This window comes from Platalea leucorodia (genome assembly GCF_965183815.1).
Source record: "Platalea leucorodia genome assembly, chromosome: 4".
NCBI lineage: Eukaryota > Metazoa > Chordata > Aves > Pelecaniformes > Threskiornithidae > Platalea > Platalea leucorodia.
Window position 1 is genome coordinate 9,470,475 of NC_138826.1, and position 22,690 is coordinate 9,493,164.

At 34.6% G+C, this 22,690-nt stretch overlaps 1 protein-coding gene across 1 annotated transcript in view; it reads right to left on the reverse strand.

Annotated features, from left to right (window-relative positions):
• Positions 1 to 22,690, reverse strand: part of ATRNL1 (attractin like 1) — a gene marked incomplete at both ends in the record, with an annotated part of 524,731 nt that overhangs the window by 350,595 nt on the left and 151,446 nt on the right. Inside the window, one exon of the mRNA XM_082310449.1 lies at positions 6,019 to 6,112. Coding sequence (XP_082166575.1) covers positions 6,019 to 6,112 — 94 coding nt within the window. The remainder of the gene's footprint in view (positions 1 to 6,018; positions 6,113 to 22,690) is intronic.

Sequence of the window (22,690 nt, forward strand, 5' to 3'; positions counted from 1 at the left end):
CATTTAAAAAAAAAAATACTGCACAAGGCTCATTCCAAATCACAAACTTGATTTTTCTTCAAGTTTTAGATTAAAAACTATCTATCTCAAATGTTTTAACTTCCTGATATTTGCATTCTGAGTGTTTAAGCCATTAGAGTGCATTTGGGTCATGTTCTGAAGCTTTGATATTAGACATATTGTTTAAATGAAAGCTGCAATTTAAGCAAAAATGATTGATGCCAGAAACATTAATTAAAGAAAAAAAGAAGTATCTCAATTCCTTCATAGATCTGGCAATGATTACTACATGTAGAGCGAAAAATTAGTACATTTAAAACATATATTTAATGTTGAAGTGGGAGTTTTATTTTATTGTTCTCCTCAGCAACCTAACGATCTAGCTCTTGGAGAACTAGCTGAGGGCTTGAACCTATCCTTACAGAAGCAAGCTAAAATTTTCAGGCAGATAAATACGAACAGAGGTAGTCACTAAATCCACCTAGATCTACATGCCAGATTTTGCTGGAATTCTCCTTGAAACATCATAGCTAATGGAGTAACCTGCATAGGTACATCAAAGTTTTGTCTTAAATGGAAATCTCAAGACTGGACTCAGCATGAACAAGGAGAAAACACCTCATGTCAAACACAACCAAATATGTAAAACTAATGGTGGAATATGACCAAAAAAAGGGGAAAAAATCTTGGAAAAAAAAATAAAAAAATTAAAATACAGTTTCCTCTAGTATTTTAAAACATTAAATATTATACTTTTAACTTCAGTTTAAAAAAATCACAGTCCACCATAGTAACTAGTATTAAACAGATTCTAACCTCTATCAGGAAAAGTAAGTTATTTAATAGAAGCTTTTTTATTAAACTTCAGCGACTAGAATCTCCCTGGGTTATTTTTGTTTGCTTGTTTGGGGTTTGTGTGTGTGTGTGTGTGTGTGTGTGTGTGTGTGTCTTTGATAAAGGAAGTTCTAATAAAGTGAATTTGTTATATGATTGCTGTCAATTTTTCCCCTACTGGAAAGCAGAAAGCAGAGCTCTGAGAGGAAACAACAGGGAACAGATTTACTCTGCTATCAGCAAATAAAGCTGCAGTGACATCAATACAATGGCGAATTTGAGTCATAACCCAATGTATTTGTACCTGCCTTTCCATCTGGTAAGAGGAATTATACCATTCTGTGAAGGGGAATTATACAGAAGAGGACAGCTGGATATTTTTAAATCTTATTCTTATGTAAATCAGACTATCAATAAGTGCTTATTATTTATGCACAGATCCTTACATTATTAAATACCTTTTTAAAGCTTGCATACAGTGAAGATTTTACCAAATAAACAGGGTATATTTTTATAAATAAAATAGTATTTCTTTCACCTCTTCAGAAGAAATAACAGTATAACTAAAAAATGAATAGTCTGAATATTTATTAGAATGAAAATGAGCAAAATATTACTTTTTCATTCCAGAATACTCTGGATCTATACATTTTATACTCTTAAGTTTATCCTTCTTACAACTACGTAAAAGATACTATGAAATATGATATTAAAAATAAGGGGTTTTTTCCAATTTTTTTTTTCCACCTAGCAGTTCTTCATTACAGAAATCTTGAAGGCTTGAATGCCCAGTTTTTAGACAGTTTTCTGGTAGTTCTTTTGTTACGCACCACAGCAAACGTTCTCAACATTTTAATGTTTCCCAGTTAGGTAAAATAATTATTATTCTGATCTATGCCTAGCAACACATAAAATGATACCTAAAATGATACCTAACCTGCTCATCATTCAAAGATCAGTTTCACTACCAACAGGACAGGTCAGGTCCAATAGCCTAAAATCTGCCACAGCGGAAAGTACTTAACAAGAGAGATTGATTTCCTTCCCCCAAAACTACAGCAGTGGCTGTAACTGGGAAGTACAGTGCAATAAATGTTACAGTACATCCAGTAAAAACTGACAATTTGAAAAATTCACTATGAAACCCTATTTCCACCAAGCACTTGTAACCCTGTAACCTTTCCAGATGCTCATAACATATCCAGATTTACACAGATTTACAAGGGACGACAAAAGCTACAGACACATCTCCAGGTGAAGGCTGTCTCTTGGAAGAGCTCAGACATACTGAAACTTCTCCAAGAATTATTTAACTACTCAGTTAATTCTATAATTTTCATAATTTTCTTCCTTACATCCAGTAAAAGTTCTCTCATTTAATATCAAAATTTGCACTTTGAAACATCCCCTTAGCATACTCCTTACATTTCCATAGGCCTATTCCTGAAAAGTTATTTGTGTAAATAATCCTGCATATGGATGCACAGAAACCTATGGAAACTTTAAAACCTCTGTAGACAAAATTCTGTGAGGGAATAAAATGAGCACCTAGCAAATGAAATATTACATAAAAATAAATAAAATTAAAGTAATAGTTTTCACCTAAAAATATGTTTTAAATCAATATGATTTTCCTGTTATTATCAATGGCACATTTCATTATTAAAATTAAGGAAAAAAAAAAATCTAAGTATTTTTATTTGTATCTGTTTTTATTGTTTTACAGTCTAGTTACTTTGAATAATCAAACCATTCTAATCAGTTCCTCCTGATTAGGAGAGTATTACAGGTTTTTACCAACTGAAACTACCTACTTAAAGGTAGCAAAAATATTTCTTTTTGGAAAAAATGTTACCATGTGTCATTAAAGAAACATTGTAAAACAGAACGTAAATGTATGCTCAAAGCTGCTTTAGAACACTAATTTTTATTTAAACTGCCACTGTGCTTCTTGCTATCCAACAGCACAATTTAGAAATTAATATAACCAAGAGATGGGTATGCTAACAAAAATATAAATTGATAAAAAAGAAGAAAATAATAAAGAAGATCCTTCATAAAACTACAAATAACTTGCTGTTCTTAAACTAGGGAGGGAAAAAGAAAAAAAAAAAAAAAAAAAAGGGTTGTAAAGTTTCCTTGATTTCCTAAAAACTCTGCCCCCAAGGCATGGTGTGTACTGCACATGACGAGCAGATATAAAAGCATCAGAGGGAAGGAGGAAGAGATGGAGGGCGGGGAGAGGGAGAGATAACATACAACCCTGCAGCTATGACTTTCTAATCAATAGGATTCTTGACAGGAATATAAATCTAACTTTCACACTGAACAGTTAGAGTTTGGAATTTTCACAGAAACCCTTATTTTAGAAATCACAGGGTTATAGGTTGGCTGCTGAGATTGCACAACAGCCTCTCTAACAAGCGGAGAAAAAAAACAACTTTTATCCAGAGCTATGGAGAACAGTATTCACACTTGGAATCAAGTTCCAGATGATTTATGCAGAATATAATAAATACAAGTAAAGCATTCAGCTGATTTAAAATAATCCTTATCTTCTAGATAATTACTGTGTATGTATTTTGACAATATAATCTGATACTTTCAAAACAGGTTTTGAGTGTAAGGATAGTTTTTACAGAGAAAATACTTTTCTATTTTTTTTAAACATACTACGAATCTGATCAAGTTCACGTTCTTCATAGGAAGTTTACAAATCAGATCGCAGTACGGGACTGGATTCAGTGATTCAGGAGTGACCTATCTTTTATGTTCTTATCTACTGATGTTCTAAGGGAAATAATTAAGAAACAACATTGGACTGAAACTTCCATACATGAATGGTTCGCTCTTCCAAACCAAGCATCAGAGTGAAATGACAAATCCTAAGCGTATCATCTGATGGCGTGTACTAAAACTCTAAATCTGTAGTTATCGGCTTTCCTCAGGATATCCAGTGGTCTTAACAATGAGTGTCTAGTACTGAAAGTTTATCCTAGATAGTCTCCTAATATGTTCAAAGTGTCTATAACTGGAACTGGTCTCTTTCTACATGTGCTTTTATAAACTAGATAGTCTACATAGAGTGGGTTTTTTTAATGATTTTTTTAAAGAACGGAGTTAGGAAAGGACTTAAGAGGAAAAATTCAATTTTTATGCTAATATTTGTGTCTATGAACCCAATAGATGTGAAGCTCACAATCTGAAATGTGATCACAGCCAAAAACAATTTGAAAATGGCTGCTCTGCAGTTTATTTTATCCAAAAGAAAGTATTTGGAATACCAAACACTTTAACACCACAGCTTGCCCTGGATAAGTCTTTGGTCTATGTAAGAATCTAGGAAGGGGAATGTATTACATGTGACAAAACCAGGGATTTTCAGTTTGAAATTGCAATTTTATGTTTACTCTCGAAAAGTCAAAATTCAAATCTCTGTTTCCTCCATTTTGTGGAATTGCTGTAACTCTTGACAAGGACAGGAAAATCCATCACCAGAACCACGTTTTCTCTTCTAGTTCAGTACATGAGATCGAAGAACCTTTTATGACAGACATAAACTCAGGACAGCAGACTGATAACAGCTGAGCAGCACAACTGACCATACGAGACAAAAGTTCCAAATCAGAGCAGAGAAAATGATGACAAAACGGACACAAGAGAAAGGGAAAGCAATAGCAAAATAGGTATGGGAAATACAGACCAGGGAAAAGGTCTACAAAGAGCGCCTTAGGCTGAATGGTAGCTGGTAGAGGATTGGAGTTACAAGCTGGTAGAGGATTGGAGTTACCTGTTTCCTGTAGTTTGAGTGTTACGATGCACAGAGGAGTAGATTTTCTTTTTTTTTTTTTTTTTTTTTTTTTTCTTCCATTCTTTGCAAATAGGTAGAATGGCATCAACATATGCCCATGCTGCACAGTGGCAATCAAACCACTCACTAACATCTACAACCGATTAAGTGTTTGGACACAAAAAGGAAAAAATAACTTCTCAGTGAAGACTTAATTCAGAGTTTAAAGATATTATCACTCTTCAGCTTTTGTCATAACAAAAATTCAACATTTAGTTCTAATCTTGGTTTCCCCTCTCATCCTGAGAGTCTACAATTGGCTAGACAAAAAGTCCCAGAGGTACGACTGAAGCAGTAACCTGCCAGCACAGCTCTTTCTCATGAACGCACACATCGCCTCTGCAACAGATATTTTTGTTTCTTGACTATTTATCAAGCAAAGCGTTAAGAGCAGGATTCAAGCCAGTTCATTAAGCGTATCAAAGATGAATCCACAAATCCAGTGAAAGAATATGCCTCGTGGCAGGCAGAACATAACCTTCTGGCACCTCTCCCTGCTGAAGAGGAATAAACTGTATTTACACCTTTTTCCCAGTTCCAACCAACATTGCTAAGACAATTTTGGGGCCAGATACTATTTAAAATAACTATAATAGTGAAAGGAAGAACGTTGCTATTGGATAATGCAGTGTATAGGATAGAATGAACCAAGAGAAACACCTTTAAATATAAGGCTATTCATCGTTAACTTTAATGTGTTATTTCTCCTACTTGACAAGTTACTCCACTTCAGTTGTTCCTTTTCTTAGTTCCATTTGTTATGCTCTATCTGAAGTTGCAAGCTCTTCCTCTAAACAAACACAATAAGCTTTTCTAGTACAAAACGAGATACACTATTTGTACTTTCCATGACAGGTCTACACATTCCTCTCTTCTATATTTAGTGATATGGGAAAATGTCTAAAACACTGTGCACCTTCATATGTTTCCAAAATTCTAAAAATCTAATCACTGTAGATTCTGATCAAGGTATGTGACAAATGTACTGAATATAATCACCAATTTCGCAGATGTTTTTTACTTGGAATAATTTTTAAAAAATCCTAATAAAAGGAAGACAATTACAGGCAATTCTCCAGTTAGTACTTTTTACAGGATATTTTTTAAACCTGAAAAATATTACTAATATTAATATTTGTGATGTAATTCTTTAACAAAGGACTAAATAATATTGAAATTTCCCAAGAAATGTAAGGAACACTAGATTCATCACTAAAACATTGTCAGGTCAGTCACAAAATCCAAAAACAAAATAAACACTCAAAAAAGAAAAAATGTGATTATACACTAGGCATGAATTGCAATGACTTTGGGCTACATTTAATTGTACTTACAGTTGACACTGGTCTCCTTTGATTCCCTTAGTTGTGCAGAAACATTTTCCTGTTTGCATGTGACAAATATTTGCATGTCCACTGCACGTGCAAGCTGTAACATCAAAAAGGAAAAGTGAGATTTCTTCACCCATATCTTACTTTATAACTAAAGGAATTTTCATGGATACTTCATCCTAAACACATTTCCTACAAGCTGTATTAATAAAAAAAATATATTACTACTACAATTATAAACTTCTTTGAAGAACATTTCTCTAGCACATCATTTGGTTTATTCTCTGTACAGTTAAGAATTATGCATATGGCATTAGGGGCTCTCCTTCACACCTTAAATAACAGCAGTTTGAGAATAGCCATTAAAGACTACCATTTCAATGCACAATACAGAAAATTATTAACATACATCTTCTCTATAAAGTTGAAATCCTGACCAATGGCAAAAGCAATGGCAAAATTCCACTAGTTTCAAATGTGTAATTAAAGGAAGTATTATTGCAGATGTTTGGTAAAATGTCTAATATAATTGGAACTCTTGCTTTTGACAAAAGTGAACAAAAAGAAAGCGTTGAAACCATTGGAACAAAGGTAGAGTTAATACTACAATTATGGGCCCCAACAAGAATATTCTAGAAGCAAAAACCAGGCACCTTTAAAAGCTCCTGAAACTTGACCTGGAGGAGAATCACAGAAACATGATCATCATTCCACCCCTTTTTGAACTCAGAGGCTAAAGTAAATCTCTCCACTGCCACTCTTGCTGCCTGATTGATTCTCATCTCAAAACAAACCTTCATGTCCTCAATTCTAGAGCTTCTTTTTGCTTTTCCTTCCATGTTTATACAAATTACTATCTTGTTTAGGCAGTCCTCCCTCTTTTCTAACCAAGCGTACAAAACTTAATAACCTCCCTCTGGTAAACGTGTCAATAAGTTCCCACATCCTACTGGAATAATTACCGGCTAATATTCACACTACATTTGAAGTCTTTCTTTAATACAAAGTAACTCTGAGGCTACCTTGATGATCATATTATGCTTTCATTGAAGTTTTAATTACGACTAATATAAAAGATTTAATATGTGGGCTCCTGCTTGCGAACAGATATGACACTAAGTGGTGACCTGCATATAATAATAGTTTATTTTCCACTTTATAATCCTAATATTGAATTTCTATCAGAGGGATTGAGTTTCAATGTTCCTATTCTACAGATGAGGAATAACACACAATGAATACCATACACACTCTAACCTCTCTGCCCCAGCCTAAGACAAATAGGGAAAAAGGTAATATAACAGCCAGGCTAGAACCACAATTAAACCTAAGATATCATTGACAGAATATTTCAACGTCAGGAATTCTATGGTTTGTTCAGCCTTCAGAACTTGTTAAATAGCCAGCTGAAGTTGAAGGAGTGATTCTTACTAAAAAGGTACTAGAGATTAAAACTATCATCTGCAAGAAACACATACCAGAAATTTCTATGCAGCATATAGTGATGCATGAAGTTTTTCATACTACAGCTTGTAACAACATTTCTGAAACACACCTACAGTTACCATGGAGTGCTAAATTTTGTCATTTTGCTATGATCTTGACACTCTACAATAAACGTTCATTGAAGTGCTGTTACTATATAATCAGTTATGCTTTCCTAATCCATTCATGTTTTCCCCTCTATATGTGTGGAATGGTTATTTAGGCACTTTACGCTGGAAAAGCCTCTTCTCAAAGTTAATTTTAATTGTGTGAATCTTTGTCGTGCTTTTAGTGAAAAACAAAGGAATATGTTCTTAACAGCTTATTCTGCTTACGGTTTATTGTTCTTAACAGTGAAGGAGATAAAAGGCTGAATTGCAATTCATATTCCAAAAGCTGTCAATATATTGACAAATACAGAAGCTGTTGCCAACCAACCTTAATTGATTACTCCCATAGTTATTGCTCACTTAATAGGAAGTAGATCACAAATGTGAAAATGGAACTTCCTCTACTTGAGTAGCTTTTATTTAGCAAAAGTATTTAAACACCAAGTTATAAAAACCTTTGGGACACTATGCATCTTTATCACCTTCTTGAAGAAAAAAAAAAAAGGGGGGGGGGGGGTAAAATGGATTATACAGTAACAGATGTAGCCATATGAGACTTTGTGGAAGAGCAAAACCATTTGCTTTGGCAGCTCATACATGACTTGTATACCCAGTCCATGGAATTACTGATAAGTCAAACTTTTCAGCAACATTTATCCCCTGGGACATCTAAATCAAATCAGCACTTACATAGTGCACTTCAGTATACTACATGCTCACTCACACACCAATCCACAGATGAACTCCTCTCCAAACAGCCAGGTATCTCCTTCCTTTAAACTGCTTCATGTTTTAGTCACTGCACTCTGTCTTTGAAGTCTCCTGGATTTATACTGGAGAATTGTTAAATAACATAAACATCTGACGGAATTTATTTTCCCATGGACTCATGTCTAAATTTTGACCTGTGTGTATTCATAGCATACACAAATAAAGGATGCATTCATAGTTTGGTCTCTCTCACCAAAACCACCAACATGGCTGCTCTACCTCACCTGCATTTTCATGACACATATGAAGCTTTCATAGTTCTAAGATTAGTATGGTTGGAAAAGCAGAAGAAAGGAGGAGTTCAGAAGACTCAGAACCTTGTATTCTGGATTCCTCGTCAATGAAAAAAGCTTGTTCTGACAAGCCCAGCAGCTAATTTTCTTCTATTAAAAGATGAAGAGAAATTACTCTTATCGATCAATTTTATTTAACAGCAGTGAATGCATATTTTAATTAATCTCAGGCTTGCAAGTCTGTGATGAAAAATAGATTCCTACCAATCTGTGGTCCTCTATGTGGGGAGTGACTCAAAAAACCAAAATACATATAAACCATCCCTGCTGTTACTGAAGCAAATGTGAATATATGTTATCAAACAAATGCAACAGCAGAAGCAGGATGATATTATGATACATTCAGTGGAAAAAATTTTAGATGCCATTATCTTTGTGCCTCACTGCAGGTTTTTTCCATTAGCCTACTTCCGAATAATGCAAAAGAAATTATGAGCTTTGAATATGAAGTATGTTTACTAACTAATAAACTGCAACCTAAAGCTACATTTGATTTCAAAGTAACAGAAGATTCACATTCTTCTGTTATGTCAATATTTTCATACTCCTCTTTCCATATTTTCTTTAATATTTTCTACTTGGTTTTCTCTTCTTAACCGTTCTCAGTGAATGGTTTCTGTCCTGATAGTACTGTAAGTCACCAGTTAAGACTGTAGCTACAGTAGTATCTTTCACAGTCTAATACTAGTAGAAATACGCCAAAATGTGGAATCAGTTTTTAAAGCATATTTTGTACCAATCGTTCTCAGCTGGTAGAAGTCAGCAGAAGAGATGCAATTTACATTTTCCATGTCTTTTTGAGGTCCCACCCCTCTCCACACCCATGAATTTGTTTTCAGGGAGTGAGGCTTAAGATCCAGCAGCAGCAGCTGCAGCTAAAACCTCTATTAAGTAACTTTTTTTTCTTCCAAAAAAAGACAGTTATCATCTTTAATGTTGATCTAAAGAAATGCTTAACATGATTTTTCTTTGTAAGAACTCCCTAAAGCTGAAGGAAAAGGAAATAAGACTTAAGAGTTAAAACGAAAGCTGTACTTAATACTTCACATTTCAAATGCTTCTCTCTTTCTCCCCCCACCGTGTATTTAATAAAAGGTTTAAAAGTTTGAGTAGAACTACATCGTGGTAAGCAGAAACTTCTGACTGAAAATCCCAGGCTCAGACTACTTAATGCTAGGTGGTGGGAGGATCACATTATCGCTTTTGATTTTCTGGGCTTGTCTGCCCCATCTTAATTAACATATCTGAGACACTGTCAAGGAAAATTTCTGAGATCCCATTTTTGTGCCTTAGTGTTCTTCTGCAACATCGTATTTTCTGTGGCTGTGTATGAAGTGAGCTACGCCATCCCACTGAGATTCTCAGCCAATAAGGATAGTTTCAGCTTCTGCCACACTCCAGCATTTTACCAAGTTTCAGCATCTTTTAATGGATTTCTTTTTTGCCATTTAGTTCCCATGTCCTTCAGCGGGGATTTTTGATAGCCACTATTCTTTCACATGTCCAGTTAGGCGCAGTGTGAATCTTTTGCATTGTCACCTCTCTCAAGTGATGTTAGGTTGACAATAATGCATTCTCTATCATGATTATGCTTTTATCTCCTATTCTTAACATGAATTATTTTATTTGGGACACTGACAGTGGTCTTAAAATTAGAGGATGAAGTATACCTACACAGATTTGCTGGGTTAAGAGAAATTAAATATTAGCAGAAACAATCTTTATGCTTTTGGATAGGGATATTGCATCCCTAACAGAAAGACAGAAACAAATAAAAAGGTAACAACACTTACAAGCCCAGCAGGGAAAGGTTCTCTAAACTGGATTTTTTTTCTTTATTTAAAATACACTCTTTTTTTAAAGAAATCGAGTTGACTTTTGGCCCTATTCTCAAAAAAACCACACCACCAACATAGAAAGTTAGCCTCACCAATGCCATTATACCTTTTGCTGAGTACTGCCATATGAACAGCAGCAGAAGAGACGTGATTATTAGAGGAGAGACGTGATTATCTACAGGGTACATCAGATTCAGATTCTCCTGCTGTATGACATATTCCAGCACTCACATCAGCATCATACTCAAACAGTTTCAGGAGGTTACGATGACACTAATCCTCTCTCAAATCTTCCCTGACAGTCATAAATGCAGAGAAGAGCTTGAAATCCTTTTTTAACTTTATAGCAAGTGTAATATACAATAACATTCTAACAGTATTATTAAATTGTGTTCACATTCTCTACTTCCTCCTAATTTAAGTGCTCACATTCAGTATTCAAAATTCAGAACTGAATCTCTGCAAACTGACTGGTTAAAATGAAATATACAAAATTTTCTTCTCTTTAAAAAAAAGAAAAAAAAGTAAGAATCTGCATCCTGAAACACTACTGACTTTAAATAATAACAGTAAGTTAATTCCAGGCGATGTATTTTCAATGAGATAATCACACCTCTAGGATACAACTGAAATCGATAGTTTATCATGGCTCCTTTTCCCTTATGGGAAAGAAGTACATCTGTCATTCTCTATTTCATAATTCACACAGTGCTAACAGTTTTTAATTATAAGGACAAGCTTAAGACTCAAAATAAATGCCAGTTTCTGCTGGATTTCAGAACCTTCTATTAGGCAAGAATTATCATTAGCCTTACACCTTCCAAAACAAATTGCAGTACATCAAACACAGAAAAACTTGTTATCAATGCTCATATTTCACTAAAAGATATAAGAAAAGATGGGAATTAGAATTGTCACAATTTTGTGTATGAAAAACTCAGGTACAGAATATAGACATAGAGATATATTTTAATTCAAAACATATGGTACAGCTCTGATGGAGACTTTATTTCATGTTGCAAACTCCTGCCCAAACGTGTACATTCTTTAAATCAACTTTTATAAATTTATAAAATTTATATAAATTATGTGATATGTATATTTAAAAAAAATCATATCAGCTACAAAAATTCTTCTTGCAAGTAAGACTGGAAACTTTAGATGCAGTATTTTGCAACCAGTCATTCACCCCCCATCATGACCGAGAAACATGAGTTAAGTAGACAAAATTGTATAAACTGCCTCCTAAACTGCCTCCAGTTGAGCTTTAATAATGAGTTCTGATCATTTTTTATGTTCTAGGTATAGATACAACTTTCAATCCTCTGTAGATGCTGGAAATGATCCCCCAGACTGACTGACAAGATTTAAAGTTAATGTCTCATTAATATCAAGTATTTTAGCGCAGATAACGAGTGGACTTCTGTAACAAATCTCCCAGTCTTCCCCCTCCTACCATGCTTTGGTTTGCATCATAGTCCATGTCCATGAACAAAGGTTACTAAGGGACTGAAACACCTTTTACATTAGGAAAGCCTGAAAGAGATGGGATTCAGCCTGGAGAAGAAAAGTCTCAGGGGGATCTTACCAACATGTATAAAGATATGCCTGATGGGAGGGAACCAGACTCTTAGTGGTGCCCACTGACAGAAGAGGCAATGGCCACAAATTAAAAAACAGGAAATTCTATCAAAACACAAGAAAACACTGTTTTACTGTGAGGGTGACCTATTGCACTGCTGTAGGTGCACATGTACTCTCTGCTGCACCTTCGGGTAGAAACAGTGAGTTCAGCCCAACTTCAAGAGTCTTGCCATACTACTGTATGCACTCATCTCCAACTTGGGTTTACATCATGCACACGTGTTTTTGTTTAAAAAGATATTTTAAATACTTAACTGCCATGCAAACATTCTATCAATCATTATATATTTTAAGTAAATAAATAAATAACCTATGGCTTAAAATAAAAAACCTGCTTAAAATATAGAATTTTTAACCTATTTTTGTCATGTTATTTTTACATATTAACTGAAATGATGACATTAGAGCTTTAAAAACAACAACAAAAACACCACCCTGGCAATTTCTACTCTACTTTTAGGGAAATAGCAGTTCACACTACTCTTTTGTACAACATGCAGATTCTAAGTGGAACAGAAAGATTATATGAAAACAATATAATCCAGTAGAGTAAATCCATGCTGTAAAATCACAACCTTATAGAATTTATTAAATAATAAATCCACAGCGTGATTGATTCTCAGTTGCTAGCTCAGCATATAAATGTTCTTGCTGATGCTGACAACAAAAGAATACCCATCACTATTTCCATGAAGTATGCATTTTAGACAATTGAATTTAAAAACATTTATTGCTTAGCCCCCATCTCCAACATATAGCTGCAAGAGCAGTTTTTCTCTCAGATGGAGCTCACTACAAATGCTGCTTTAACTTAATATGTTTGCTTACTTCAAAGATTACTAAACCAGTAGCTGCACGCAGATCATTCCTTTAAGACACCTTGCTCATTTTTTTTAAAAAGGAAAGTGATGACAATGCTATTAAATATTGAGGCGCACTACTTTAATGTTGGTAATGTGCAAGGCATAAGTTGTATCAAAAAAACATACACATTGTATCAGAAAAAATACACATGTATCAAAAAACCCCATACACATCAAAACACATATACGTTGTATAAAAACATATATGTTGTATATATTTTTTAAAAAGGAGATACAGGCTTTCTCATGAAGCTAAGCTAAGTAAGAAATAGCAAGTATAAACATATATTAGATACAATATTGTATTGCTCTGTTTCACTGTAAATGTTCACTTATGTAATCCATTAGTCTACTCATATGAGAACGGCCCTTCTGAGCCAATTTTCTACATTAGTAATATTACAAAACTGTCTAGTCACTCTTTTAGTCTAGAAATGTATATTCAGCTGGAAGTCCCTCATACCCTTTTAGCATTCAACAATTACTTTTACAGGAAATAGATCCACTCAATCTTTGAAACAGACAATATAAAAGCAAACAGATGTGCTCAACAACACTTATGCAATATCACTAATTGAGTAGCGTTAAAATTAAGCTAAAGAACTTCTGTGAAGCAATGAGCAATAAAAATAAGTGTTCAAAAAAAAAAAAAAAAGTTGGTATTAGAAAGGACTACTGTCTTCTAGCAAGCACTCCAAAAGTACATGCAGGTCAAATGCAACTGTCATTCTATACTGGCGCAATTAACCCTCGTGATAAGTTAGTCTTATTAGACTAATTAGCACATATATGACTAATTTAATTTTCATCCTTCTTGATTTATCTTGTGATTTATCTTTCTTTGGTATCAAGCCCATTTATTTTTATAGTGCAATAACAGCACAGAAAAGACAAAAAACATATCTCTGTGTATTGACACAGTACTAAGGACTGTGAGACACTATACTTGCCTGAGAGAGAAAAGGTAAAAGGAATAGATATAGTTTTAGGATTTATACAGGTAGGATATGGAATCTGTATATGCAGAATATACAGGAATTCTGCAACCAGCCAAATCATATATATATATCATGTATGTATCATTTAAAGCAAGGTCAGCTATTCCCAATATTCATAAAAATTAGATAATCCTTTTACCAGATAAATACTGGATATAAATTTGTTCTGGAAAATGCAAATATCCCAAATCACCCAGACAGCCATTTTTGTAAAATTGGACACTCCTCACCACATCGCAATTTTTTTCAATAGGCACCAAATGTGTTCTCTCAGCCTGCAGTGCAGCCTGCCCTCTGCTCTTCCTTGGCATCTTAGAGGCTAACCCGGTGGTTACAGAAATGCTCTTTCCTTAGCCACTTCCCATTCCAAAAGGGCAATTCACCCAAACCTGAATGTGATTTTAACTTTTTTCTGGAATTTATAGTCACAGCAAACCACAGACAATTTCACTTGACCGTGACCTAAGCCTACTAAGATCACTTGACCACTAGTAAGGCAATTACTTTTTTCCTGAAAAGCAACGCTGTGTCACACAGTCAAACAGTCTGGAAACCACGAGTGAAGTTTCTTTAGCTTTTTGGACCGATACATACATTCCAGAAGTAGGATATTTATTCTAAAACACCTTAAACAAATCTGGGAAAGAACAAACAGGCTGATTTTCTGTTGCAGAAAACAAAATTTAGTTTGGTTACACCAAGACAATCCTATGGCAACCTTCTCCATTTACAGGCTTGTATTTAATCTTAAACTGTTTTTACGCTTTGGCAAAATAGCTCTGTAGTGTCTGTATTTCATTATTTCTTCTGTTTAAAGTATTCATCCTGAAAACTGATTTTTTTTTTGTTTGTTTGTATGTCATAAATACCTCTCAAGCAATCATACTAAATTTGTCTTTAATCATCAGCAACTAACGCTATAAAGACAGCTCGGTAAACCATAATTTTGTTTTATACAAGTAGATAATGAAAATGCAACACAGAAGACTAATGCTGAAAGACAGGATATTTTTTCTTGTTATGAACTGAACAGAATCTTAAGCAATTAACAAGAGTCTTGCTGTGCCCGACTCTTTCACGCCAATACTGAACTATAGTACAAAACTTCTAAAGCTTGTTCTTGGGATCATTCAGGAATAATGTGGACAGCATTTTCTACCGAAAAACCATGCCAAACCAAAACATTTCCATGAGAACTCATGAACTAAGCCTACCAATTTCATTTTCTCCATGTTAATCTGTGTGAAGAACTGAAACTTTTACACTTGCTTTGAACATGTAAAACTGAAAAATTCCAGGTGAAAACACTATTAAGAGCACTTTATTTGGAGATAAGTATAATATGTCCTACTTAATAGTTTCCTTTTCATTCCTGCCACTTACTTTTTTAATTTTTAAATAAAACATTCTATGTTATTAAGAAATAAATAGCCTTCAAATTCAAATTTGACAGTGGGTTAAGCTGCAGGTTTTGTGAGTTCAGGTCAAAAACTAAACTCTATATCTGACATGTAGTACAGTTCTTTAAGCATAGAAGCATTTAAAGTGATGCTTCTTCCCCATGCCTATAAGATTAAAAATACTATTCCTTAAATTACTTTTAGTTTTCTTGTTTTTGAAGAGGCTTCTCACATGAAAACACAAGATAAAATTAGAATTGCTTAAAACAAGAAGTAATTAGTAATCTGGCAGACTAAAACTTTTACTCTTTTTAGTAAAAACTTTTAAAATAGTGGGGTTTGTTGTTTTGGGGTTTTTTTAAGGAAAAACACAAACTGATGGTTTTGGATGCCTTCATCTTTGCATGTCCAATAAGAGATGTGTTTAAGAAGACTTTTTCAGACACCAAAGGCTTAGTATATTTTTTTAAAATTGTGTCTTTTTAAATTTTCTTGAAAAAGACAGCAGCTTCTCTACTGGCTATTTTGAAAAATTTGGCCAAAAACCTCCTTTCATCAAAAGACTGCTATTTTTTTCCCCTCTCTCTAAAGTGAATGTATAACTTCCTAAACTATAACTGAAAAAAAAAAATAAATCAGAGGTTATTATAAGGCAGTATGAAAAGCAAAACAATTTAAAACCACTCAGTAGTTATTCATAGCAGCTTTACATGTCAAAAAAAAATTCCAGTCTAAGGTGAAAAACAACTGAAATCAACAACTGGTGATTGCAACTATTTGTGTGTATTTGGTCATTCAGAGTAAAAGCCCAAAGAGAAATGCCTTACACAATTTATCAGACAAAAATGCCACCAAATGTAAAGAAGTCAGCAAATCATTTCCCTGTGCTAGCCATTAGGAGGTACAAAATACGACTGATTTTTAATGCATTCAGCTGTGAGTGAAGCTTTTTTCCCCCTTAAATAACTAATGTGTTCTGCCATTGTAATGTATTGCATTTACCACTAAGAAAATGAAGGCGGAATCAACCGCAATCAAACAGAAATGCCATTACAAGAGTTTTTTGAGAATCTTCATTCCACCAGTCGGAAAATGAGTTGCGTGATGCCTCAAAAGCTATTTTCTCAACAGCCTGCAGGGGGTTTCCAAGACCCCTTAGGGAGAGGGGTGACCACTTCAATGCAAAATAACTGCTTCTTGACTCTTGTGTCCTGGTGGCATATTCATGTGTAGGGATTCAAACAGGTAACTCCATGGTCTCCTGTTACACTGGAAGGTTCTGTCATACCTCTCTGATGGATGTGCAGTCTCTGATCTAATTTAAACTGATGGGTGCATAACCAAATTAAAATAAAAAAAAAAAAATTAAATTCTTTTAGGCTGTAAAATTGCAGATTGATTCATCATTCAGATGATGGAAGATACCATGCCGCATGTTACATGTCAGACTGACCAGCTGTCAGGAGACATATTTGTGGGATTTTCCTGGGGAAGGATTACAGAGATGCTGGAATTTCTGACTGACTACAGATATCTCTGCATTTAAAACTATGAGAATAACAGGGAAGCTGTGAGCAGTTGCAGTAACAACAGAGAGAATGAGAGCTTCTCAGCACCTAGAAACATCTAGAAGGGTAGATTCAGAAATTACAAACAAACGAAACGCCTACTTTTTTTTTTTTTTTACTTCTATTGTATTTGGGAAAAGACTCTAGTTATAAGTCAAATGCTTATTTGAAGATTAAGTAACAGTGATTTAAGAAGATGTCATCTTCAACTTACAATTGCCAACCCTCAATCGGAGGCTAGCATCTTCTCAGCCTAGAAACAGTAGCTATGTGAGCTCTTGACATCTCTTTCAACAAAAGGTAAAATATCTTTCCTTATAAGTGGCAGACAAAATCACTGTATTTGCAGGCAGCTGAAAGTTTCTAAATCATGCCCTGCCTATCTCCTCTGGGAACATCTTTTGGAAACCAATGACTTTACAAATTTCATTAGGAAGGTGAACATACTGATACACAGCTCAGCACATCAGGAATACATTTTATAAATATTCCTTATTCCATAAATAAAATAAATTTACAACATGTAAACCTGAAAAACACAAAAATAAGAAGGCACAGCAACTCATTCATCATTGCCAAAAACTATGTTACACAATAACATGCAGGAGGACTTGATCACCAACATCAGTGAAAGCAATAGACTTGTCATTAATCTTTGTGAAAAGATAAAACAAGCACAGAGATAAAGGAATATAATATAAATCAAACTGCTGTATCTCTTCCACATCTATAAAAGTAATAAGTGTTGATCAATTAAAGGATGCCTGAATTCTTAGTTCTCATGCTAAGATGCTGAATAAGCACAAAATGCGTGCTAAACAGATTAAGACAGCACAAGTTGTTGCTATTGTTTTTACTATTTCAGATATTTTTATTGAATCATAGACCTGAAAAATGTTTGATTAAGTTTATTAAATACACAGTATTGATTATATATTAGTAAAATTCCAGAAATAAGTTTGCCTTCTTTTATTTCTCTTTTTTTAAAAAAGCTATACATTTATACAAAGCAAAATACTATAGCAATCAGGTTTAAGGAACAGAACTATTTAGGGTTAATAAAATCGGTTACTAGACATATAGCTACACAATTACATTGTGTTTGTGCAGGGTGAAAAGAAAACTTAGTTACACAAGAAAATATCTGCTTCAAAGGAGTCAAAAAGAAAATTCAACTAATTTATTTTACTCATCTTTAAGACTCGTAAAAGGAATTTTGATGGTCAGGAACTGCAAGCCTTGGTTGAATTTAACCTATTATCTTCTGATTATGGTGCTAATCAAAAAAAAAAAAAAAAAAATGTCTAATTTGGAGGGGAAGGTATGCCACCTGGACAGCTGACCCAGATTGACCAGAAGGATATGCCATGCCATATAATATCATGCACAGTGATAGAAATTCGGGAGTGGGGGCTGTCTAGGAGACAGCCATCACTCGGAGACTGGCTGGGCATCAGTCCACATGTGGGAAGGTGGTGAGTGACTGCCTTCACTTGGTTTGGTTTTTTTCCCCCTTTTGCCTTCACTTGTTAAAACTGTCTTTATCTCGGCCCACGAGTTTTCTCACTTTTGCTCTTCCTATTCTCTCCCCATCCTACTGTGGGAGGGCAGGGAGCGAGCAAGTAGCTGAGGGATGCGTAGCTGCTGGCCGGGGTCAACGCACCACACATCAGTTAGCAGTGCTGCGCAAACACCGACCTTTTCAATAGCAATGCTAAGCTGATGCTTGAAGCAGTACTTTCCCATGCTTGCTGTTCCTAAAATCAGACCACTCTGCAATGAACACACATATCCTGATTTAGTAAGTAAAATCAAATTTAGAGAATCAAGCATTAGCTTAAAAAAGTTGTGCTTGAAAGGAGGTTTATAAAAGTCTTCTGTATGCAATCAAGGAAAATAATCAAAAAGATTAAATATGCCAAACAGACATCCTGTCAAAACCTTATGAAATCCCACAGCCACCCAAATAATCTCTCTGGAGGTTAATCATGAAGAATGTTACATTCAACAGTTTCTTCTTTTTTTCTCCTATAAAATTATAGACATCTAAACACAGCTTGAGAATGACACTTTCCTTGAAGTCTAACTCCAGGTCCTTCACCTAGGATTATTATGAGCATAAGTAGGTTATGGAATACAAATGTATCTATAAAAAGGCTCCTAGTTTTAGTTGAGTTTTTGCTTTTAATTTACAATTAATTATGCTAGAAATCATACTTTATAATACAGGTCTAATCTGCAACAAAGCAAAAAGAAAATTATATGTATACACAACAATTAATAGCATACTGAAAAGTTTGCTTAGCACATTTTGCTTGGCAGTCAAAAAGTAACTGGAACAGTACTTTGTTAAAGATGTCTTTTTCCAAGTTCCTCAACTAACTTTTTCTTATGGCAATCCACTTTTCTTCTGCTTTAGTAGCATGGGACTTGTTTGGAATACCTTCTGACTGGAGTGAATTTAAGTTCATAACTTAGCCCAAGTACAGGCATTTTATTTACTCAGTATTTAGACTATCTTGAACACTGTTCAATAAACAGCATTCACTAAATGAAGGAAAATAAATTTTCAAATCACCTTTGGGGAAAAAGGTCGTCTTAAAAAAAAAAAAAAGAAAAAAAAAGAGTGCTTATTTAACAATATCTCTGAAAAAAACAATATGAAGCTTCGCTTGAATACCTTATTGTGTTATGACCTCTTTTCTTTATATTTCATATGTACTAAGAAGCTCTCTACCTACTACTAAAACCAAATTCCAGCGTTTCAGTTAATATTAAGTGTTTTTATTCTATAATAAGGTATTGTATAAAAATGAGCAATTGATGTCATTATCTCCATTCAACACTTTAAAGAAAAAAAGAAAAAACAAAAACAAAAAACACCACCACTACTGTAAAATGAGATTTCTTGACAGCCCCCTCCATTTGTCAAAACCTTTGGTTATTTTGTTTGTATAGGATAAACAAAATCATATTTTCTGTTGGAATTTAGCACCACATGTGAGCTTTTCTTTTTATGAATAATCTTAAATTACAGCTTCTTATTGGACTTTTACTATGAACTTGTGTCCCACTGTTTCTTAGATACCAAGATACAAGACAAAGAGTGGAAGCGGATTCTTTTTAAATTTAGTTCCATACTCTAGTACCTGAAGACAGTATGAAGCATACCGTATCCTTTTTTTCACTGATCTCCACCATTTATCCATTTTTATATAGCATGCCTTTATTCACATAGACTCCTGGGTTCTGTATCATAAGCCTCCACTCCACTGAACATCTGTTATTTATGTGAATAACCACAAAGTGCCTAGACTAAAAGATGTTTTTGATTTTTAACTACATAGACTTAGTCACTGTGAAAAGAAGGCTTTTAGAACATAACATTTAACCCAATATAAAATTTCCTTTAAAATTTTAGTCATCTAATAACAGAATGCCCAAACCCATGATCTTTAATGCAATTCTGTATATGCTAGCATTACAACAGCTAAACAGAAAAGCTGTATAAGAACTCTGTATCCCAAATTGCCATGCCATTCTCTGAGAGAGTCAAAACTCCCACCAGTTCACGTTCACTCCTAATTCTACTTTAGGAAGATGCAGAAGAAAATGCTTTTGCCGCTGTTTATACTGCTAGTCAAAGATACTGTGTTCCTTTATGCTTTCTACATTTCTGTTGGTTTTTCCTGCAGATGAGAGTTAAAAGCTCTTTGTCCTCATCCTTAGTCCTACCTTACATAGGACTTGAGGCCCCCAAATGTAAGATTTTGGACCAGAAACCTTTTCAAAACACAATTCCCCTGTAGAAGATAAAAGACCAAATTTACAGCTGTCTACAACAGTAGTAGAATTCACCTACTTACCTCTTTTCTGGTATCAAGTTAAACACTGAATCTCTCTCTAATATTTCTAGTAAAAACTAATAAACTAAATTCTACATAGGGATAGAGCTTATTTTTGCCTTTCTCATTAGTTTCACAACAGCATGGGTGCTGACCTCTATGGACAACACTGAACAAAGGCATCCAAACTCCAGGCATCGTGGCACAGGCAGAGTCAGGATGAGATGCACGGGAACGAACATTTTGAAAAGTAAAATATCATTGCAAACAGGGGTGGAAAGGGTAGTGGAGTTGATCCCCACCAGAACTTTCTAGCTCTCAGTATCCTGCTTGTGCTAAATGCAGCACCAAGCCCGTATCCACATGACACAAGAGGAGGAGGTTAGCTTCGGCTAAGTGCTAAAAATACCAGGTGTAAGAAAGCTACAGGGTCCTGTTTTCCAACTACTAGCAACTAAGTATCCTTGGCTTGTTAGTTTTATCTTGACAATGAATATCCTTTACTACTTCTGTATGATATTTTCCTCTTGGGCCTGTGCTGCGTTCTAGGGACGTGTGCACACACCCATCTACTGCAAAAATTGCTGCTGATCACACCACCAGCTGACACGCATGAGAGACATCAATGATTACAAGACAGCTTAAACTTGATCAAAACCTATGAGACTTCTATTAGTACTAACTGGACTCATGTGGCTGAACACATCACATTCCCCATTTTGAAAATTTAGACATAAGAGGAATCATTTTTAAAAAATGCAGAAAATTGTGGGGTTTTAATGTCTCTTAGAAATAATCTATACACCATTTATTACAAAACCAAATGTTGTTCTCCAGCTTGTTTTTAATTTACCTGACTTCAATAAGCAATTTTATATGACTGCCAGCCTCAATGGGAGGAAAGATTTAGGATTGCTTGAGAGCCAAAATTTAGATGTTCTATTTTAAATTTCTACCTTCTTCACATAATCATTTTATATAGAAATGCATTATGTTATATTAATTTGGACTGTGAACATCTGTCTTTTGATTCTAAATAATACATGATATGAGCAAAACTTCAGGTCATTGCTCACTGAAGATAAATAGCTAAGAACAGCAGGTTTTGTGCTGTTAAAACCATGCTTCTGGATGCATGTCACCACTTTGTGGTCATAGCATCAGAAAAAGTTAATGCAAATAAAATAAAGAAATGAATATACTCATTAAACTAGCTCTATTTTTTTTTAATTTTGTTCCAAATACAAGCATATAATTTTCTAGGGGTTATAAAAAATGATCAATTAATTCTCTTTAACGTAGCTTTATGGAGCTCAGGTATTTTTTTTGTTTCCTTGGTTATCACAGCTTATAATAATTTCTACACGTTTTCATCAAAATGACAGTCTGTATTACTGTTCCCCACAGAGAACTGCTATTAACAGATGTTGAAAGTGATTCCCAGTGATGGATATCAGAGGCTGGGAAAGCTTCAAGGGCAGGTTACCAAATGAGATTCCAGTACTAAGGCATTAGGCTTCTAGCTTTGGAAGTTTGACACCTTGGAAGTTTGGGAGTTTGACACCTAAATTCCCCACAGAGCAAATGATTTAGTCTGCTCTGACTACTGAAGGTTTAGCCTACATTGACTAAGGAAGAGCAGTTTTGAATCAACTGATTGTCAGGATGGAAATGACCCTGGGTGCACTAATCATGAAATTCTTATGCGAAACACGGATGCTCCTTCCAGCACCTTGATTTTAAACAGAATTAACTGTAGTTCATGTGCTCTTAGCTGATCTTAGTGCTGGCCTTATATATGGATAGTCTAAGCATACTATGCACAGAATTCAAGCAATGTGCACAGAATGCCCCATTTCA